The 18,511-nt window shown below is 43.3% G+C and overlaps 2 protein-coding genes across 3 annotated transcripts; both read right to left on the bottom strand.

The window, feature by feature from the left end:
• Nucleotides 1–455: 455 nt before the first annotated feature.
• septin2 (septin 2) lies at nt 456–9,928 on the bottom strand. 2 transcript variants are annotated; one of them, XM_019259038.2, is made up of 13 exons: nt 9,709–9,928; nt 8,855–8,893; nt 7,858–7,972; nt 5,966–6,052; nt 5,726–5,849; nt 5,404–5,538; nt 5,158–5,275; nt 4,565–4,666; nt 4,208–4,353; nt 3,832–3,954; nt 2,172–2,238; nt 1,625–1,721; nt 456–1,472 (listed from the first exon to the last, which is right to left on the bottom strand). In XM_019259038.2, exons 2-12 carry the CDS (start codon nt 8,876–8,878, stop codon nt 1,635–1,637), a joined length of 1,128 nt encoding a protein of 375 aa, XP_019114583.1. In that variant the 5' UTR covers nt 8,879–8,893; nt 9,709–9,928; the 3' UTR covers nt 456–1,472; nt 1,625–1,634. The 2 variants fall into 2 exon arrangements, with proteins under 2 accessions (XP_019114583.1, XP_019114584.1); XM_019259039.2 differs by having other exon boundaries at nt 3,871–3,954; nt 9,709–9,922.
• Nucleotides 9,929–14,977: 5,049 nt separating this feature from the next.
• LOC113747009 (uncharacterized) lies at nt 14,978–17,607 on the bottom strand. Its single transcript, XM_027284790.1, has 5 exons — nt 17,536–17,607; nt 16,767–16,984; nt 16,289–16,531; nt 16,000–16,107; nt 14,978–15,764 (listed from the first exon to the last, which is right to left on the bottom strand). Exons 2-5 carry the CDS (start codon nt 16,878–16,880, stop codon nt 15,099–15,101), a joined length of 1,131 nt encoding a protein of 376 aa, XP_027140591.1. The 5' UTR covers nt 16,881–16,984; nt 17,536–17,607; the 3' UTR covers nt 14,978–15,098.
• Nucleotides 17,608–18,511: the final 904 nt, after the last annotated feature.

Here is an 18,511-nt window from a genome sequence, read left to right as displayed (position 1 = left end):
GAAGTCTAATTGTGTTTCTTATTAAAACTGTCATTGCTGTTTTCATTTTGTCTTTCTCTAAAAAAAAAAAAAAGGAATGTGAACTGGGGGTAATTAACCTCGTTGTTCTGTAATTACTGAAGGCCCATTAGTCAGGGTGGGTTCATAGTGTGGTTTTATCTGTCAGAGGCAATTAATCTCACTGAAATGAAACACACGCACAAAAAAGGAGGAGGAGGTAAAAGTTAATGTGCCTGGACAAACTCTAGACTCTTCTCATATCAGAGTGTAATAACTTTATTACAGTGTGATGAACCTTGAACATCGATCCAGTTGTTTTCTTTATAAATAAAGATCACCAAGAGGTAAAGTTTAATAAAACTTTTATTACAATATATGCATCAAAAACAATATTTGGTACTTTAATATTGGCTAAAAACAGCACAAAGAGGAATGTCAAGAACTCTCATCTTGGCTGGTGAGGGAAACGTTGGCTACACTGACCTCATCGGGTCACTTTTAAACTCTGTGGTCATGAAAACAACAAAGTACTCAGCAGTTGGGACAGGTAGAAGTTTATACCTCTTAAATCTCACTGCACCAATAAAAAGAAGAGTTAATTCTCCCTGACACATGACTTCACTTTTACAGTATGGAGTAATGACATCTAGCTGAAAGCACCGGAGGCATCGTGCCTCATTTGTCAGGTGTGCAGGAAGACTGTAAGAGGTCAAGGGTCACAGTATATTTAATTTATAATCAAACTCAAAAGGAGATTAACAACACTTGAATGCCGTTGCACTTAAGAGACACTGATCTGAGAACTGTACTAATGGAGAAGATGAGCCTAACGCAGCCCTAGAAAGGAAACTCCACCTGAAATTTAGAGTTGAGAATTGCATGCAGATGGGGAGGGTAATATGATGAACACTGAGCAGGGTGGGCCATATTTGAAGGGAAGTTTGTGTGATGAAATCATGTTTTTCTCTTGACAAAAAGAACATTGAGACAATGGCATGAAAAGCTATTTTTGACTCTCCCAAAGAAGCTCTTTCACAGAGCAAAAGGTTAGCACGTCCTCAGAGATGTTTTAGGACCAAAAGCACTGAACACAAGCAGCGATACTTTGGCTCTCTCAATAGCAAAAAAACAAAACCGTAAGGAAACACAAAAAATGGTAACAGAACATCCCAAAGGGCATGTATTAAAGATATATGCCACCATTTTAGATGGGTCATGTGACTTCATTTGAGTAACTGACAAAAGTTTAATAAAATGAAACAAAATTAGAAGAAAAAAAAAATGAACCATGTGTAAATATATAAACATAACACTGTTTGAATATACTTTACTGTATGTATTAAAAAAAATGACTCCAGATCCTGGTAGGATTGGAATAAAAATAGTGGCAAGCAGTACGAGTCAATAACCAGATGGCCTTTTCTGCTATCGTCCGTCCTTCTCTAGTCAAACTCGAGCAGTGGCTCAAACACCTACAGTGGAGAAGAAAAGGGAAAGTTACAACTAAAATCAAGATTGGCTTCACAGAAAAAACAGTTAGGTCTCAGGTATGCAAATTTGAAAAGCAGGAAATGAGGCGTTCAGGAAATAGTGTGTCTGCATTAGAGTGATTCTTTCCTCATACCATAGACTTTTCACGCATGGGGGCCTTCCCCTTCTCCATCTCCCTGCTTCTGCATCTGGGCCTGCATCTTGGCAATCATCTCCTGCATTCGTCTCAACTGTGCGACACGGAACATCGACATGTATGACAAGGAAACAACAACAACTGCACGCTGAGGCGCATTCATTTAGTTTATTTATAGAACTTTTTTTTTTATTCTTCAGTTGAGCTATCATTGATACCCGACAGCCAGTTATAAATCGCTAACTAGAAACAACTGGTGCCACATTGACAACATGCATAGAAACAAACTGTGAACCTGAACAGAAGAAAGAATGCCTATATACTAAATGTAAAGATACAGCCAGCATGCCTGTATCCTAGCTTAGCACAATGACTGAAATCAGGGGGAAACAGCTAGCCTGGCTCTGTCCAAAGTCAGAACATAATCTGCCTAGAAGCTCGGATATAGTTCCCCCTGCTTCCAGTGTGACTGCAGGCTCCACCTTCATATATTATAATTATATTTTTGACTAATCCTGAAGTAGTGTAGTCTGAAATGTCCCACCTCAGCCTCCTTCTCCAGCAGGATCATATCCTTGTCCATTTCCTCCGGCTCCGGCCCCTTCCCCCTGCTTTAATGGCATAACTAAAAGTTACTTTTGATATTACAGAATCAACCCTGGAAAATGTGCACACATTATTAAAAGAATCATCAAGTTAGCTGCACAGTTATACGAGTTATAAGAGTCAGCTGAAGAAGTTTGTGTATGTGTGCATGCCTGACAGTGCACAGTGTACTATTTTAAATAGCATTAGGCAAACATGACAAAAGCCACATGGAGAAAGTGAAGAAGGGGGTCAGTGGGTTAGTGTAGAGTTTGTTTGTTTTTTGCAGAAAGATCAGAAAAGCGGGCGTCTACAACAAATAACTACAGAGAGATGAAAGCAGTCAAGATTCAAGAGAGAAGCAGTGAGCGTGAGAGTCAGGGGAACAGCGTTACCTCCCCCAGATTAAAAAACAAAAACAAACGGTACCTCCAACAGTCCATTCATGGGATTGGTCAAATCAAGACCAGACAGCCATCACTGGACAGATGGCGAGGCAATGAGAAGGCAGTAAAACCACTCCCTTTATCCTGGGTTGGCTTTAGAAGAAAAACTAAAAGATTCTTTCTGGTCTACAGTGAGGGTTAAATGATGATATATCCACTCTATGTTAAATGACACACAGTAATTCTGTTCACAACCTCTACAGATTCTCAAACTACATACGCCATTTAGCTACCAACTAACCATGAAAAACCACAACCCACTACAGCCCACAGCAGTGAATTCAACTCTGCCTCCCGACAACGGCCGAACTCACTGGTTCCAAGCATTTTTCCTTCACAGACCCTTTTTTTTAAATATTTTTTTAAAATCATTAAGTAAACTGACGAGCCCTGACTGAGTCACATATTTTTGGATGTTTCGTATTACATTCAGCGCGTAACAATAACAGAGAACAGCTGATAATCTGTACCCAAATAGTGAACGCAATAACTGCAGGAAGTTTGCACAAGACAAGTTATTTGGATTCATTTTCAGCAGATTATTATTTCCACTCTTCTTCGTATATTTAGGAACATTTTATAGAATTCTGTTTTTAATACTTGCATATTAATATGCTTTTTTTAATTCTCTGATACTTCGCCATTGTCCTGTTAGCTCCTTGGTTGTTCAAACTACACTTTTCCAATGTGGGACGAGGTTCTTTGGCAGATACTCAGGGTTCTATGAATATAGCTTGTTGTTCAGGTCTTTACTGTAACCTTATTCTGCAAGTTTATATGTTTAATAATAATCTAAACTTTTCTGACACCCTAGGTTGAGAACTAGTGGTCTACCTGATGTAGTTAACATGCAAAATGATGAGTTAGAGCTACAGTACTACAGAATGACACTAGTTCAACAACATTACACAGTGGATGAACAACAGAAGAATAAACGTAGATACATGATCCATTATACAGTAATCAATCCGCTAACTCAGCTTTCATATATACAGCTCTGGATGTTTCAATTCTCTCTAAGGCCTGTGTTGTGCGCATGTACTTCATTATATTTATGCATTTCTGTGCTGTTTTGTCTTTAAACTGTATTGAACACGATTTAAGTCTAATTCAGAGGTTTGCTGTTTGAGGTGGGGGAGGTGCAGAGAAGCAAGCTGACAGACAAGTACGTACGCAGGAGAAAGAGGCAGAATGTAACCATGGGAGGACAACCTGCCACCCCGCTTGAGGCGGTCTGAGCGGAAGTTCTCGTAGTGAAGGTCCTGGGTCACTTCCTGTAGATCCTGCATGTGGGTTCTGTGGAGTTTATGGAAAACCAATAAATACTCCAGCACAGACATTTTGAAAACGACAGATGTTGGCTCTGCTGTACCTCACATGGACAGAGGCCCAAACTTGTCTGGACCACATTACACTGCTAGTGTTGTTAAAATTTGTAGGAAAACAGACAGAATACATCTCTGCAGATTACTAACTCTTAATATCGCCTTGCCCTGATCACTTCAATTTTAAAGAATAAGAAGAGCAGTGGGTCTCGTCTACTACTCACATCAGCATGATCCGCAGCTTGAGGAAATCGTTGTGCTCTGGATTCTCCACCTCCACCACTCCCCAGGGGTACAGGCGGCCCCTCACCTTCTTCCCCTTGGCTTCAATCTGCTGGTTCGATCCCACCACTGCAAACGGGATGCTAGCCTGGAAAAGAGGAGTGGTTCATGTGTCTGTAGCTACCCACATGACACTTAAAACAAACCCTCGAAGAATGGGATGATTTGTACGGAAATTTGTTTGGGAGATAAAGCTGACTTTCATTGTGACACTTAAAACAAACAGTTACTTGTCTTTGGCTCAGAGGAATTCATATTTGTTGAGGTATGAAAGGCTTTGCAGAGAATGGAGAGTTTACCTTAAGGATCCTGGTCTGCTCTTTGAAGTCCTCATCCTCGTCCGACTCAGCATCAGGAAGGTGGTAAATCTTGATGCCATGTTCATCGATCTCATCCAGAATCTTACCAAGAAGACAGAGACAAGACACCTTTTATTACCTGTCATGACAAACTATTTAAAAGACAACATTTCTGACTAGTCCGCCCGGACACTTCCTGTCACATTGTGTTTTTTCTGTCTCTTTTGTTTTTACATATAGATTTTTTTTTGGCCTTTTTGAGCCTTATCTGACAGACACAGCTTGAAGAGTGACAGGAATGTGGGGAGAGAGAGAGATGGGGAATGACATGCAGGAAAGAGCCACAGGTCGGATTCGAACCCTGGGCCGCCACAGCAAGGACTGAGCCTTTTTACATGGGGCGGTTGCTCTACCAACTGAGCTAAACGACACCCCTGTTTTTACATATTTAACCTAAAGCCCAGATTCAATATAGTAACTTTACATTATTTTGACACCCACAAAGCTAAATCAGAGACTATGAGCACATGATTGCTGCTGTTTATGTCAGGAACTGGAAAAGATCCTGAACAATGGGTGACTGTTGTTCTCACCCTGCGCTTGAGCCTCTCCCTCTCTCTGAGGGTCAGTGTGTCTGCCTTGGCGATGACAGGAACCACGTTGACCTTATTGTGAATGGCCTTCATAAACTGAACATCCAGGGGTTTCAGGCTGGTTGGACAGGAAATGAGGCAGGCATGGGGTCAAAGAGAGACAAAGAAATTCAAGTATTTATGACACAACTTGCACTAACTGAAAAGCGGCTGTATATGTGCGCGAGGATGTACTGCAGGACTCACCCATGGCCCAGCGGGGAGATAAAATAAAAGCAGCAGTGAACTCTGTTGTCGACAATGTGTCTACGATTAAGACCGCTCTCGTCGTGGAGGTAGCGCTCGAACTGGTCATCAATGTAGCTGATGATGGTGCTGAAACTGGATGAGAGAAATAAACACCATATCAAACACAGAGTATACTGCAGCAGATGAAATTCTTCTAAGATTTAAAACATTTGAACAAACTGTCTGAGGCTGTTCGAGATCACAGGACAGACTTTGGGTCATTTAAATTTAAAAATACTTCACCGCCTCATCAAGATACGCCCTAAAAAAGATTTCATACCAGTCTTGACTGTTGATGGCGTCTCCATATCCTGGTGTGTCTACCACAGTGAGACGGAGCTTCACTCCTCGCTCCTCAATTTCTACTGTCGACGCCTCGATCTGAACCGTCCTTTCAATCTTTTCTGTGAGAAGAAAAAACAACATGACATGTCAAGGACGGAGTCAGCCCAAGAGTTTTGTTAAATGGGTCCATTGTTACACAAAAACAGCTTAGTTATTAGGTGCATGTGTGTTTTACCTGCTGCTCCAGGGATGACCCTCTCGGGGTAAAGGTCAGTGAGGAAGAGGCTGTTGATCAGGGTGGATTTTCCAAGTCCAGATTCACCTTTTGACAACAGAGGAAAATGACACAATCAACATGGAGTGAACATCAGAAAGTAGTCAAGACCAAAATGGGACAAATTAATAAATATTACAAGTTCTCGTTAGTGCAAATCAATCAATCTCATCAAATACAGAGTTAAGTTTCAATGAACAGAAAAAAGGAGATCCTCACTGTGCTGCAGGAAACGAGACATCTGCACTGTGACGCACAGTAAGCCGCACTCCACACGGAAATACATGATGCTATATCTGACTTCAGCATTAATCTTTCTCTGAACTATGTCAGATGGATGATTAAACAACCTGAAGCTTCTTCCCGCTCGTGCGCTGGCACAAAAAAAGAGTGCAGGTGTTGATAATTGATCAGCTGCATGCAGGTGCTACAAGTCAAGGGGAAGACGACTGGATAGTTTCATTCTAACAAATATTAGTGCAAAGAACTAAGCACCTGGATATCTTCCTCTAGCTCAACTCTGGCTTTACATGGCAATCTGCAATGCACTGAAGGCTGATTTCATTTGAATCCCTCTGCTACAGCCCTATCAAACTAAATCTCAATTAGCTGCTCAAAATGGTAATTTAAACATATTTATCATAGATCAACAGCAGCGACACAAACACATGACAATAAGACAATAAACATCTACAGTTTAAGCAAGGTAAGTGAAAGTGAAAAACCTTGCACCGGCCTAAAGATATCTTTGAGCCGATTTCTGCAGATCCCCTGAGACTTTCAGTCTAGGAGTATGTCTTAGCTCTGTCTGCCAAATCCACAAAACTACAGCAGCAGTTCAGAAAGTAAGTAAACAGCAGTAAACAAAAGAAATGTAAGAAAAGTTCCTTAAGTTTAACGGTCACAGAGTTACAGTTGCTGAGACATAAACAACCTAAAGCTTGTGTGCTTTACCCAGGAATGCTACTGTGGTTCCCACCAGAGCCATGGCAAAAGATTTACATAGCCAAAGTCTTTACTACATCCTAAACTGGCAACTTTCCAGAACATCCTGTATTGAAAATCCAAATCGACATATACAGTATATCAAACACAATATAAGTCCAGTCTTTAGAGGAAAAAGACCAGAGTTTTAAGCATTAAAACTGGCGCAGACTGAGGAGAAATTATACATTTTCAGAGTACGTATTATTTCAATCAGCGGGGGAGCTGCAGCTATATAGACGCGCAGGAAAACACTGATTTATTTAAGAAGCCGGGATCACACAGGAGGTTAAATAAGCACTCGATGAGTATTCTTGCAGTGGATGGACCATCAGGCCTTGTCCACTGTGTGAATCAATCCCTCGAGGCCCACTGGCTACATTCCTCTTTGGTTTATTTTAAAGCAAAAAGGATGAGCAGTGTTCGGGGGAGCTTCTACCCTCCCCCTCTTCCAACAAGAGCAGGGAGGTTCACACAGTCACAGTTCTCACATCATGAGTTTACGCTGCTGCTGCTGGCGCCAGCTGAGCAACTACGCTGACGTGACATCTGCCATTTTCTCCATGCACACTAGCACACACCTATGCATTACTCTCAGAATACAAACAGAAAGGAACGACAGAGGTGAAAGAGTTGTGAAACGTGTCTGTATTATGAAGAGAAATAATGAAGAACAGTGTGCAGGCCGATGGCCCCGAGATCCCGGCATGAATTTATCACAAAAACAAACAAACTAAAACACATTCCTCAAATGTTCACATTTGCTCTAGCTGTGTAGCACAAACATGGTTATCACTGAGATACACTATCATTTTCAAAACTAAACTAAAACCAGTGTTGCTTAGTAACAAGGAGAAAAGGACACTCACCTACCACCATCAACGTAAACTCAAATCCTTTTTTTACTGACTTGCGATGAACCTGATTAGGCAGGTTGGCAAATCCAACGTACCCCGGGGTCTCAGGGTTGGTGAACTGCCCCTGCTGTAGAAAAAAATAAAGTATAAGATCAGCAGAGTCACAATTTTTAAGAAAAACATAAAAACATACGAAAGAATGCACATAATTCAACTAAAAGTCATAAATATAATGCAGGTTGAAGTTAAAATATGGTTTGTCTATCATCATAAACTACAACAAGACAGCCGATTATTAGCACTTGAGTAGAAAACAACTGAGGCGACATCTGTTCACAGACAGCCAGGATATTTAGGAGGGCAACAGTGACTCCTCTGCAGACTATTTGCAAAAGAAACTAACACCCATCATTCCAGTGTTTACGGCCCTTTCCTACACCGAGTTAGAGAGACCAATGTGAAGAGGGACAGCTTCAACCGCCTCTGTAGCAATTTCAAAATCAAATACAAAAAAGGTACACGTTCCCTATTTAGTTTGCTCACTTTGCCTCGCAGTATTTTAAGATTTGTGAGCCCTCCTCCCTCCCTCGTCCTTTCAGCGAAGGTCATATTGATAAGCCAGAGAAACTGTGTGTTCTTGCCCTGCCTCTGGGGCCTTTCAACAAGCGTAAAGCCACAGCGGTGAGTCATGAGGTGAGCGGCACACACACATATTACAGGGCGAGTGCTGGGTCACTCAGGCCTATGCTTAGTGTTTTCAAACCATGTGGGAAACACCCACTGAAATGGGTGTGAATGTTCAGCTGACTTTTTGTTTAGATTTTTACCACCTAAGATGAAGTTTTAACTTTACTAAAGAATAAGCATTAGAGAATAAGAGCGTATGACACGTCTCTCTTCTCAATTTCTCATTAGTGTAGACAGACAGTCGCCGAAACAGAAGCAGGAATCTGGCACAACTGCATACTGTACTAGTTCAGATATGTGATAACCATTTGCCAACACTTACCTTCATTTTGTCGCTTTGAGACATTTTTTACTCCTTCACCTGAAAGAAAAGACAGACTGCATTATAGTGTATAAATACAGACAAACAAACACCGTTTCTACAGTAGCAGCCTGTTTGTGAGATGGAGATAATTCATATAGTTACAGGCCTGACTGTGTGAGAGACAGGAAGTCTGGTTTGTGAGAGTGTCTCACCACAAAAAAACTCTTTTCCTGCTCAGATAGCTTCAGCATTACAGCGCCATGATCTGAGGGCAGCAGATTAACCTTATGCTGCTGCTATTAATCCCAACAATTGGTATCATATGTTTGTTAGCCGGCTGTCGTTTGGTGTGTTGTAGTTTTATTTATTTCGCCAAACACTTTAAATGAACTGAAACTGTCACAAACACACCCACAGCACTCAGTGTCTCTCTATATACGACTCATTATTACCGGGCTTTATAAAAATAAAATAAAAAAGTGTTCAAGCTACTTTAGAAGCTACTTTGAGCTCATTTAAAAGCATTACGGTAACACAGACGTTGCTAGCTAACGCTCTAACATGGAAGTGAATGGAAATTATTAGCCGGTTAATTAGCGGCGGCTACATTCATAACGGTGTTAGCCCAGTGGGTGTGAACTGTGGCGATGCTCTGTCGTAAAAAAATCTTAATTTTAAAGCCACTCTTTGCTCTTAAATTGAAGCTATTACCCGAGCCCAAAGTGGTACAAGACAAGCTTTAGCATAGCGTCAACTACTAACTAGCCGAGTAGCTTCTCCTGCAGGACGTTAACTTCAACAGCTCGTGTTAGCGTCGATCAACGCAGCGACTCGGCGATGAATAAGTGGATGGATTTGGAGACGTATGTTACCTTACAGTCCGTCCGCAGAGAGTGTAGAGAAGATAAGAGGCACGGAGAGACGAGCCGACGATGAACAGCAGCAGACTTGGCGGACACCTCAAATTCTTCAGATTCCGGTGCAGCAGCTTCCTCTAGCACTCAGACCACAATGCACTGCAGCAGCTTGGCCCTCTGGCTGCTGCACATGAGGAGTCTCTGAGCCTGACGTTTGAGAGGAGATTATTTTTTAAAATATGTAGTCTAGGGAGACAAGATTCTTGTAGACAACGTCCAAATCAAACACTATTATGTCAAAGAGGTGAAGGAAGAACAATCTGCTGTTACACAGATGTTTATTAAAGGGCCAGTGTGTCACATTTAAGGGTATCTATTAACAGAAGTGAAATCTAATATTTATAACTGTGTTTTTATCAGTGCATAATCACATAAAAATGAGAATAATTATGCTTTTATAACCTCAGAATGACCCTTCTTTACAAAAAAAATTCTCATGGTATCAAGCAAAGCAATTATAAGATGCTGTCTTCTTAGAGAACCTCCCACCTCACCTTAAGTAAATGGATAGATATTATAAATTATTTTATAAATAAAATGGCATACTTAGCTAATGAAGAGTCTGACAACTGAAACTGTAGTAAACACAGTTGTGAATATGAATAAAAGTGTATCATCCTGTGAACAACAACTTCTATTGTGTATTTTATCCTTTAAGGGCTCAGAGGAACTGAAATTTGACCATCTTCAAACCTAAAACCTGATGTTTTCACCATAGAGGATGATACAGTCAAAAGCTACAGAGTGGACCTTGTGTTTGTTTTGTCAACAAAAATAATTTTGTTGTTTTTCTGATAGCACAGTCATTATATTTTATAGTGATTATATGACATGGCATTTTCACAGTCAATATCGAAATTGACACTCCCCACCTTTCTAAGTACATCAGCTTGAGAGACAGGAAGCATCTTGTAATTACCTTGCTTGGAGGCACTGGACTAATATACTAATATATATTAATAGTCTCTGACTTTCTGTGGCTATTACCACTGTCAACAACCAATCATAACCAAACCTAAACCTGCCCAAAGTTGTCAGGAGTTATATTATAGCATATGTTGTAGAACGATCTGAAATACAGTGGGATACCACTTAAAACGTCATATAATGTCAGATTTTAAATTGCCATCCTGTATATCCAACTGTAGTGTTTCAATTATCCGTCCATCCATTTTCAAGCTTATCAGGAGGCTATTCCAGCTGGCACTGGGCAAGAAGTGTTCCAATTATCTACAACAAAGTCTGTTGTATAATAAAAAATATTACTATTACACAACCATTATTTGCAAGTTTTAGTACATGTCCTGTAAAAGGATAGTACAAAGACACAAAGGCAGGATAACAAAGACATTTTAACATGTCACAGTAGGTAAATAATTAAAATAATGATGACACCATCATTAATGTTATTTACAACACCTATCCTTTTCCAGCTATGACAGGTCAAAATGTCTACTGTGAAAAAGGGCCTTATAACTGTGTTGGACCAAGGGAATCACTTGGTATCTAATTATCATGACTATTATCTTAACTCTTTAACTGAAAACACTGATTCCAGTGACAGCTACACTAGAATGAGGAACAAAGAGGACACCAGCCGCATGCTCTGGTGCACCAACGTGCAGAAAGTCATGCTGCATTTGTGGTGTAACGGACACAGGACCCAACTGCAGGACTCGGGAGGCAGATACAGGAGGTAAACAGTCTTTAATCACAGGCAAAGGTTCGGTACACGGGAGTTCAGTCAGGTAAGGCAGGCAAACAATCCAAAGGGGTAAGACAAAAGCAGGGTCATGTCAAAAACAGGCAAGGGTCAAAACCAAAAAGCACACTAGGACACATGGTACACTAACAATCTGGCACTGGAGAAGGGGAAACAAGGGGATTAAATGCACAGGTGAGGAGGACTTCCGGCGGCGCCATGTTCAAGTAGGACGCAAAAGTTTGAGCTGTGCTGACCTGCTAACTTTGAACAAAACTCAGCAAAAGTATGCCTAACGACACCGCAAAGATGAGCGCTAACGACAGACTCGCTAGATACCAGTTCAGAAACAGAGAAGGAGAGGAAAAATTATCGGAACCAATTGATGCTAAGAAGGATGCTATTTCTGACGAAGCTAGTGCTCGCCCTAGCAAAGCCGCTGAAGCTGCAGATAGCCTGGAGGGGATGCTGCGGGCTATTGCCCAATCGAACCGAGAAATACGGGGGGACATTCTGCAGATGAGTATAGATGTAAGGGAATTTAATGGCCAAAGTAAGGATTCATTCACAAAGCTTGAAACATCGGTCGGTGGTTTAAGTGCACAACTAACAAAGCTGGAAAAGAGGGTGGTTGACGCGGAGGAGCGTATAACAACCACAGAGGAGACCACCGCGGCCCACGGAAAAGCCATCGGCTTCCTACTGCAGCGTGAGGCGGAATTATTTGAACGGTGTGAAGATCTTCAAAACAGACACAGAAGGCAAAACCTGAGACTGTATCAGGTTCCCGAAGGGAGTGAAGGGAGAGACATGGTCGCCTTCATTAAAAAGCTACTGCCGACGGTGCTGACTGACCTGCCACTGACCGAGGCCGACATTAGGATTGACCGAGCGCACAGAGCACTCATGCCAAAACCGAAAGAAAATGACCCGCCTCGCTCTATCGTCATTAAATTCGCGGAATACACAGTGAAGGAACAGATCCTGCAGCAAGCCTGGAGACAGCGCAAAGTGAAGATGGGTGAAAAGCAGATCTACTTTGATAATGACTATTCACCGGAGCTACAGAGGAAACGCGCTCAAGTCAGATACGTGGTGAAACAGCTGAAGGAGAAAAACGTTAAAGTGAAGTGCATGTACCCGGCCCGGCTGCGGATGATGGTGGGATCCGAGGAAAAAACTTTCCAGAATGTGATGGACGCAGCACCGGTGCTGAAGGATTTAAATATCCAAGTCCGAGTTGACGAGCGGGATAAAGTGGAGCGAGAGCTGGCCAGACACAGGTGGGAGACACGGGACGCCAACCGAAGAGTACGGAACGTCAGCATGTTCACAGAGAAAGACTGCAGGTTTTTCTTCCCTTGAAAAGTTTGGAAATATTGAGCAAAAAGTAAGGTTTTTTCCATTTTAATTAAACAGCTACGAGAAGCTGTGAATGGTTCAATGTTAGATGGGCTACAGTTAATTACCCTCCAAATATAATGGTGTTGACGGGCTTTTTTTTACTTACTTATATTTATTTACACTTTGCTGAGTCCAGAATGTAACAATAGCACATTATCTGGTCGTTTTGGTGGGTGGCATCAGCTGCTATTGACTCATTATGAGTGATCTACACTCAGCCACTTTAGGGCCGCAGCAGTTAACCCGACAGAGTGGGTCTGCTGCACAATGTGACATTATCCCGGAGGGTTCCCGCCACCCTCTGCCCAGCTCCACGCGGGGACTGGCCACCACTGGAGACAGGCCAGTTGAGGACTTGGAAGCCAGGTTGTTATGTTTGATTTCCGATGTTCGTTATTGGAAATTGTACATAGTTTGTGTTCGTTTTTGTGTTACTTCCTTGACAACTGATAAGACTTTTACAACATAGGATGGTGCACCTGGAATTTATAAGTTGACTACAAAGCATCATGACAGTAAGGATTGAAAGGAGTGTAATATGGATGGTTTGACTATAGTCAGCTACAACATAAAGGGCCTGGGAAATCCAATTAAAAGAAAGAAAATACTTAACCAACTTAAAGTTTTACAATGTTCGGCTGCAATGTTACAAGAGACACATCTCTCTGAGGCAGAGCACCTTAAATTAAAGAGGGACTGGGTGGAACAAATATACAGTGCATCTGATGAAGGAGGGAGGAAAAGGGGGGTCGCTATCTTATTTAGAAAGAATGTTTTTTTCAGCTGTGAAAAAGTTTTAAAAGACAAGGAAGGTAGATATATCATGGTGATTGGTACGATTGGGGAAAACAGATTTACATTTCTGAACCCGTATGCACCAAATGAAGACTGTCCCTTTTTTTTAAAGAAAATAGCTTCCAAACTGGCAGATGAAGGGGAAGGGATCATAGTCGTGGGGGGGGACTATAACTGTGTATTAAATTTAAATATGGACCGACTACCTGCTCAGAAGGGGCCTCGAACTAGAAAGGCAGCCACGGTTATGGGAATGATGGACGGATTGGGCCTGATTGATGTATGGCGATATCATCATCCTAGAGACAGAGACTACACATACAGGTCCCAAGTTCATGGGAGTTACTCCAGACTAGATATGTTTCTTGTTTCAAAGGCTGATGTGCATAGAGTGACAGAGTGTAAGATAGAATCCATAACTTTATCAGATCATAGTCCCATTAAGATGAAAATGAATTTAGATCAAGAGAAACAATTCAAATATTGGAGACTTAACGTCTCAATATTGAATGACCCCCTAATCCAACAGGAATTACGTGACAGGCTAAAAGAATATATGGACATAAATGAAAATGGAGAGGTTACTCCATCTATTCTATGGGATGGCGATTACCGAATAAAAGGTATGTTTCCCATATATATAGAAATCTGTTATTAGATATACCAGACAATACTTTTTATATCAAAAACAAATGGGAGCTAGAGTTAAATATTATAATTGAGGATGGGGACTGGGAAACAGTGTGCACTGGATGTCATAAAGGTATCAATAGTAACACGTGGAAGGAGTTTGATTGGAAGACAAAGACAAGGTTTTTTAGGACACCTTATGTGGTCTCTAAATTTGTAAATAATCCAGCTGCAATGTACTGCTGGAGAGGATGTGGACTGGTGGGCGACCACTCACACATATTCTGGGATTGCCCAGTGTTGCTTCCATTTTGGAAAGGGGTAAAGAGCGATTTTCGATTTAACTCCTGAAGGCGTGTATACTAGAGATCAAAAACACCTGCTACATATACTCCTGATGACTGCTAGGAAAATGGTGACAATAAAATGGATGAATCCACAGCCACCTACAGTGACACAATGGAAACAGAAGCTGAGGGAGGTGTATGGAATGGAAGCTTTAACTGCTAAATTACAATTAAGATCGGATGTTTTCATGAGGAGGTGGCTACCTATAACAAGTTGCTTCGCTAACTAAGGGGGATCCCACAGTATGCCGGAATGCCTTAACTGTCTAGGTATTTACTCATTATTTTTCACCTACTTGTATTACTCAGTTTTTCTGGGCCCCAGTGTCTTTTATCCTTTTTTTTTCTCTGTTGTTGCTTGTTTTGTTCTCTGTCCTAAGCACTATCATACATAATTTGTGATGTTGTCAAGGAATGTTTGTGTTGTGTTCTTTATTAATAATAAAAAAATAAATAAAAAAATTAAGTTAAAAAAAAAATGCACAGAGATTAGGGGCATGACAAACACAAGGCGGCAAATTGGGAGACTGGAGGACTGATTGTGACAGGGTGTGAGGGACCAGGACCTTCATGTGCATGTGAGGGGCCAGGACCTTCATGTGGATGAGAGGGACCAGGACCTCCATGTGGATGTGAAGAGCCAGGACCTTCATGTGGATCTGAGGGGCCAGGACCTTCATGGGGATGTGAGGGATCAGGACCTTCATGTGGATGAGAGGGACCAGGACCTTCATGTGGATGTGAAGGGCCAGGATCTTCATGTGGATGTGAGGGACCAGGACCTTCATGTGGATGTGAGGGGCCAGGACCTTCATGTGGATGTAAAGGGCCAGGATCTTCATGTGGATGAGAGGGACCAGGACCTTCATCTGGATGTGAAGGGCCAAGATCTTCATGTGGATGTGAGGGACCAGGACCTTCATGGGGATGTGAGGGGCCAGGACCTTCATGTGGATGAGAGGGACCAGGACCTTCATGTGGATGTGAGGGACCAGGACCTTCATGGGGATGAGAGGGACCAGGACCTTCATGTGGATGAGAGGGACCAGGACCTTCATGTGGATGTGAAGGGCCAGGACCTTCATGTGGATCTGAGGGGCCAGGACCTTCATGTGGGTGTGAGGGACCAGGACCTTCATGGGGATGTGAGGGACCATGACCTTCATGTGGATGTGAAGGGCCAGGACCTGTGCCTGCACGAGTAGTAGATTATCAACAGTACAAATACTGTCTGTTTTCAGGCGCCCTTAGGAACTGCACAAGGCTTTAACTGTTGACCTGTGACGGTGAGGAGGCAGCGCGAGGCCACAGAGGATGTTGCAGCAGGTCCATCAGTCCGTCCTGACCTCTGGGCTGCAGGTTCAGGACCTTCATGTGGGTGTGAGGGACCAGGACCTTCATGTGGATGAGAGGGACCAGGACCTTCATGTGGATGAGAGGGACCAGGACCTTCATGTGGATGTGAAGGGCCAGGACCTGTGCCTGCACGAGTAGTAGATTATCAACAGCACAAATACTGTCTGTTTTCAGGCGCCTTTAGCAACCGTACAAGGCTTTAACTGTTGACCTGTGGCGGTGAGGATGCAGCGCAAGGCCACAGAGGATGCTGCAGCAGGTCTATCAGTCCGTCCTGACCTCTGGGCTGCAGGTTCAGGACCTTCATGTGGATGAGAGGGACCAGGACCTTCATGGGGATGTGAGGGACCAGGACCTTCATATGGATGGGAGGGACCAGGACCTTCATGGGGATGTGAGGGACCAGGACCTTCATGTGGATGAGAGGGACCAGGACCTTCATGGGGATGTGAGGGACCAGGACCTTCATGTGGATGTGAAGGGCCAGGATCTTCATGCGGATGTGAGGGACCAGAACCTTCATGTGGATGTGAGGGACCAGGACCTTCATGTGGATGTGAAGGGCCAGGACCTTCATGTGGATGTGAAGGGCTAGGACCTGTGCCTGCACGAGTAGTAGATTATCAACAGTACAAGTACTGTCTGTTTTCAGGCGCCCTTAGAAAACGCACAAAGCTTTAACTGTTGACCTGTGGCGGTTAGGAGGCAGTGCAAGGCCACAGGGGATGCTGCAGCAGGTCCATCTGTCCGTCCTGACCTCTGGGCTGCAGGTTCAGGACCTTCATGTGGGTGTGAGGGACCAGGACCTTCATGTGGATGAGAGGGACCAGGACCTTCATGTGGATGTGAGGGACCAGAAACTTCATGTGGATGTGAGGGGCCAGGACCTTCATGTGGATCTGAGGGGGACCAGGACCTTCATGTGGATGTGAAGGGCCAGGACCTTCATGTGGATGAGAGGGACCAGGACCTTCATGTGGATGTGAAGGGCCAGGACCTGTGTCTGCACAGGTAGTAGATTATCAACAGTACAAATACTGTCTGTTTTCAGGCGCCCTTAGCAACCGCACAAGGCTTTAACTGTTGACCTGTGGCGGTGAGGAGGCAGCGCAAGGCCACAGAGGATGCTGCAGCAGGTCCATCAGTCCGTCCTGACCTCTGAGCTGCAGGTTCAGGACCTTCATGTGCGTGTGAGGGACCAGGACCTTCATGTGGGTGTGAGGGACCAGGACCTTCATGGGGATGTGAGGGGCCAGGACCTTCATGTGGCTGAGAGGGACCAGGACCTTCATGTGGATGTGAAGGGCCAGGACCTTCATGTGAATGAGAGGGACCAGGACCTTCATGTGGATGTGAAGGGCCAGGACCTGTGCCTGCACAGGTAGTAGATTATCAACAGTACAAATACTGTCTGTTTTCTGGCGCCCTTAGCAACCGCATAAGGCTTTAACTGTTGACCTGTGGCGGTGAGGATGCAGTGCGAGGCCACAAAGGATGCTGCAGCAGGTCCATCTGGCCATCCTGACCTCTGGGCTGCAGGTTCAGGACCTTCATGTGGGTGTGAGGGACCAGGACCTTCATGTGGATGAGAGGGACCAGGACCTTCATGTGGATGTGAAGGGACAGGACCTTCATGTGGATCTGAGGGGCCAGGACCTTCATGTGAATGAGAGGGAGCAACACCTTCATGTGGATGTGAAGGGCCAGGACCTGTGCCTGCACAGGTAGTAGATTATCAACAGTACAAATACTGTCTGTTTTCAGGCGCCCTTAGCAACTGCACAAGGCTTTAACTGTTGACCTGTGGCGGTGAGGATGCAGTGCGAGGCCACAAAGGATGCTGCAGCAGGTCCATCAGTCCGTCCTGACCTCTGGGCTGCAGGTTCAGGACCTTCATGTGGATGTGAAGTTGAATGTTTACAGATGGAGATGGAAAAAGAGAGAGAGAGAGAGACAGACAGAGAGAGAGAGAAGAAGAAGAGAGCTCATTATTCTAGTCTGTCTCCAGTATTGGGCCCCTGTCTTTGCATCTGGTCAGCAGGGTAGGGCAGTGGAGTCTGTGCAGTGTTTGGAGCATTGTGCCAGGAGCAAGAGGGGACCTCATCCGCCTGTGTCTCAGGTCTGGAAGCAGACTCTGCAACACAAACAAAAACACTGATCAGTTTCTGAAACTTTAAAAACGAAACAGTGCTTCTTAAACATGCATTAAACAACATTTTAATACTTATATTAAATCAAACGACATTTAACTCTGCTCTTTTTTATAAAATACATAATTCAGTCTTCAGAAACAAAGAACCCTTGTACCTCAGAATCACTGTTCACTTTGTGGGGAAGTTGTCTTGTGCTCTTTATATTAAATCTAATCAAATTTGATCTTTAATGACTCTGAACACCATCCTAAAAGTCTGAGTCACATTTCACATGAAAACAGTAAATTGTCATTACGATAAGAGATGAAAAATATTCAGTCTTACCTTCAGCCTTGGGGACATTTCTCTTCCCTCTGATCCTCTTCTTCTTT

This window comes from Larimichthys crocea, chromosome XII (assembly GCF_000972845.2).
Source record: "Larimichthys crocea isolate SSNF chromosome XII, L_crocea_2.0, whole genome shotgun sequence".
In the NCBI taxonomy this organism is placed as follows: Eukaryota; Metazoa; Chordata; class Actinopteri; family Sciaenidae; genus Larimichthys; species Larimichthys crocea.
Note: the sequence above shows the minus strand (reverse complement) of the source record. Positions and strands in the feature narration are given on the sequence as shown.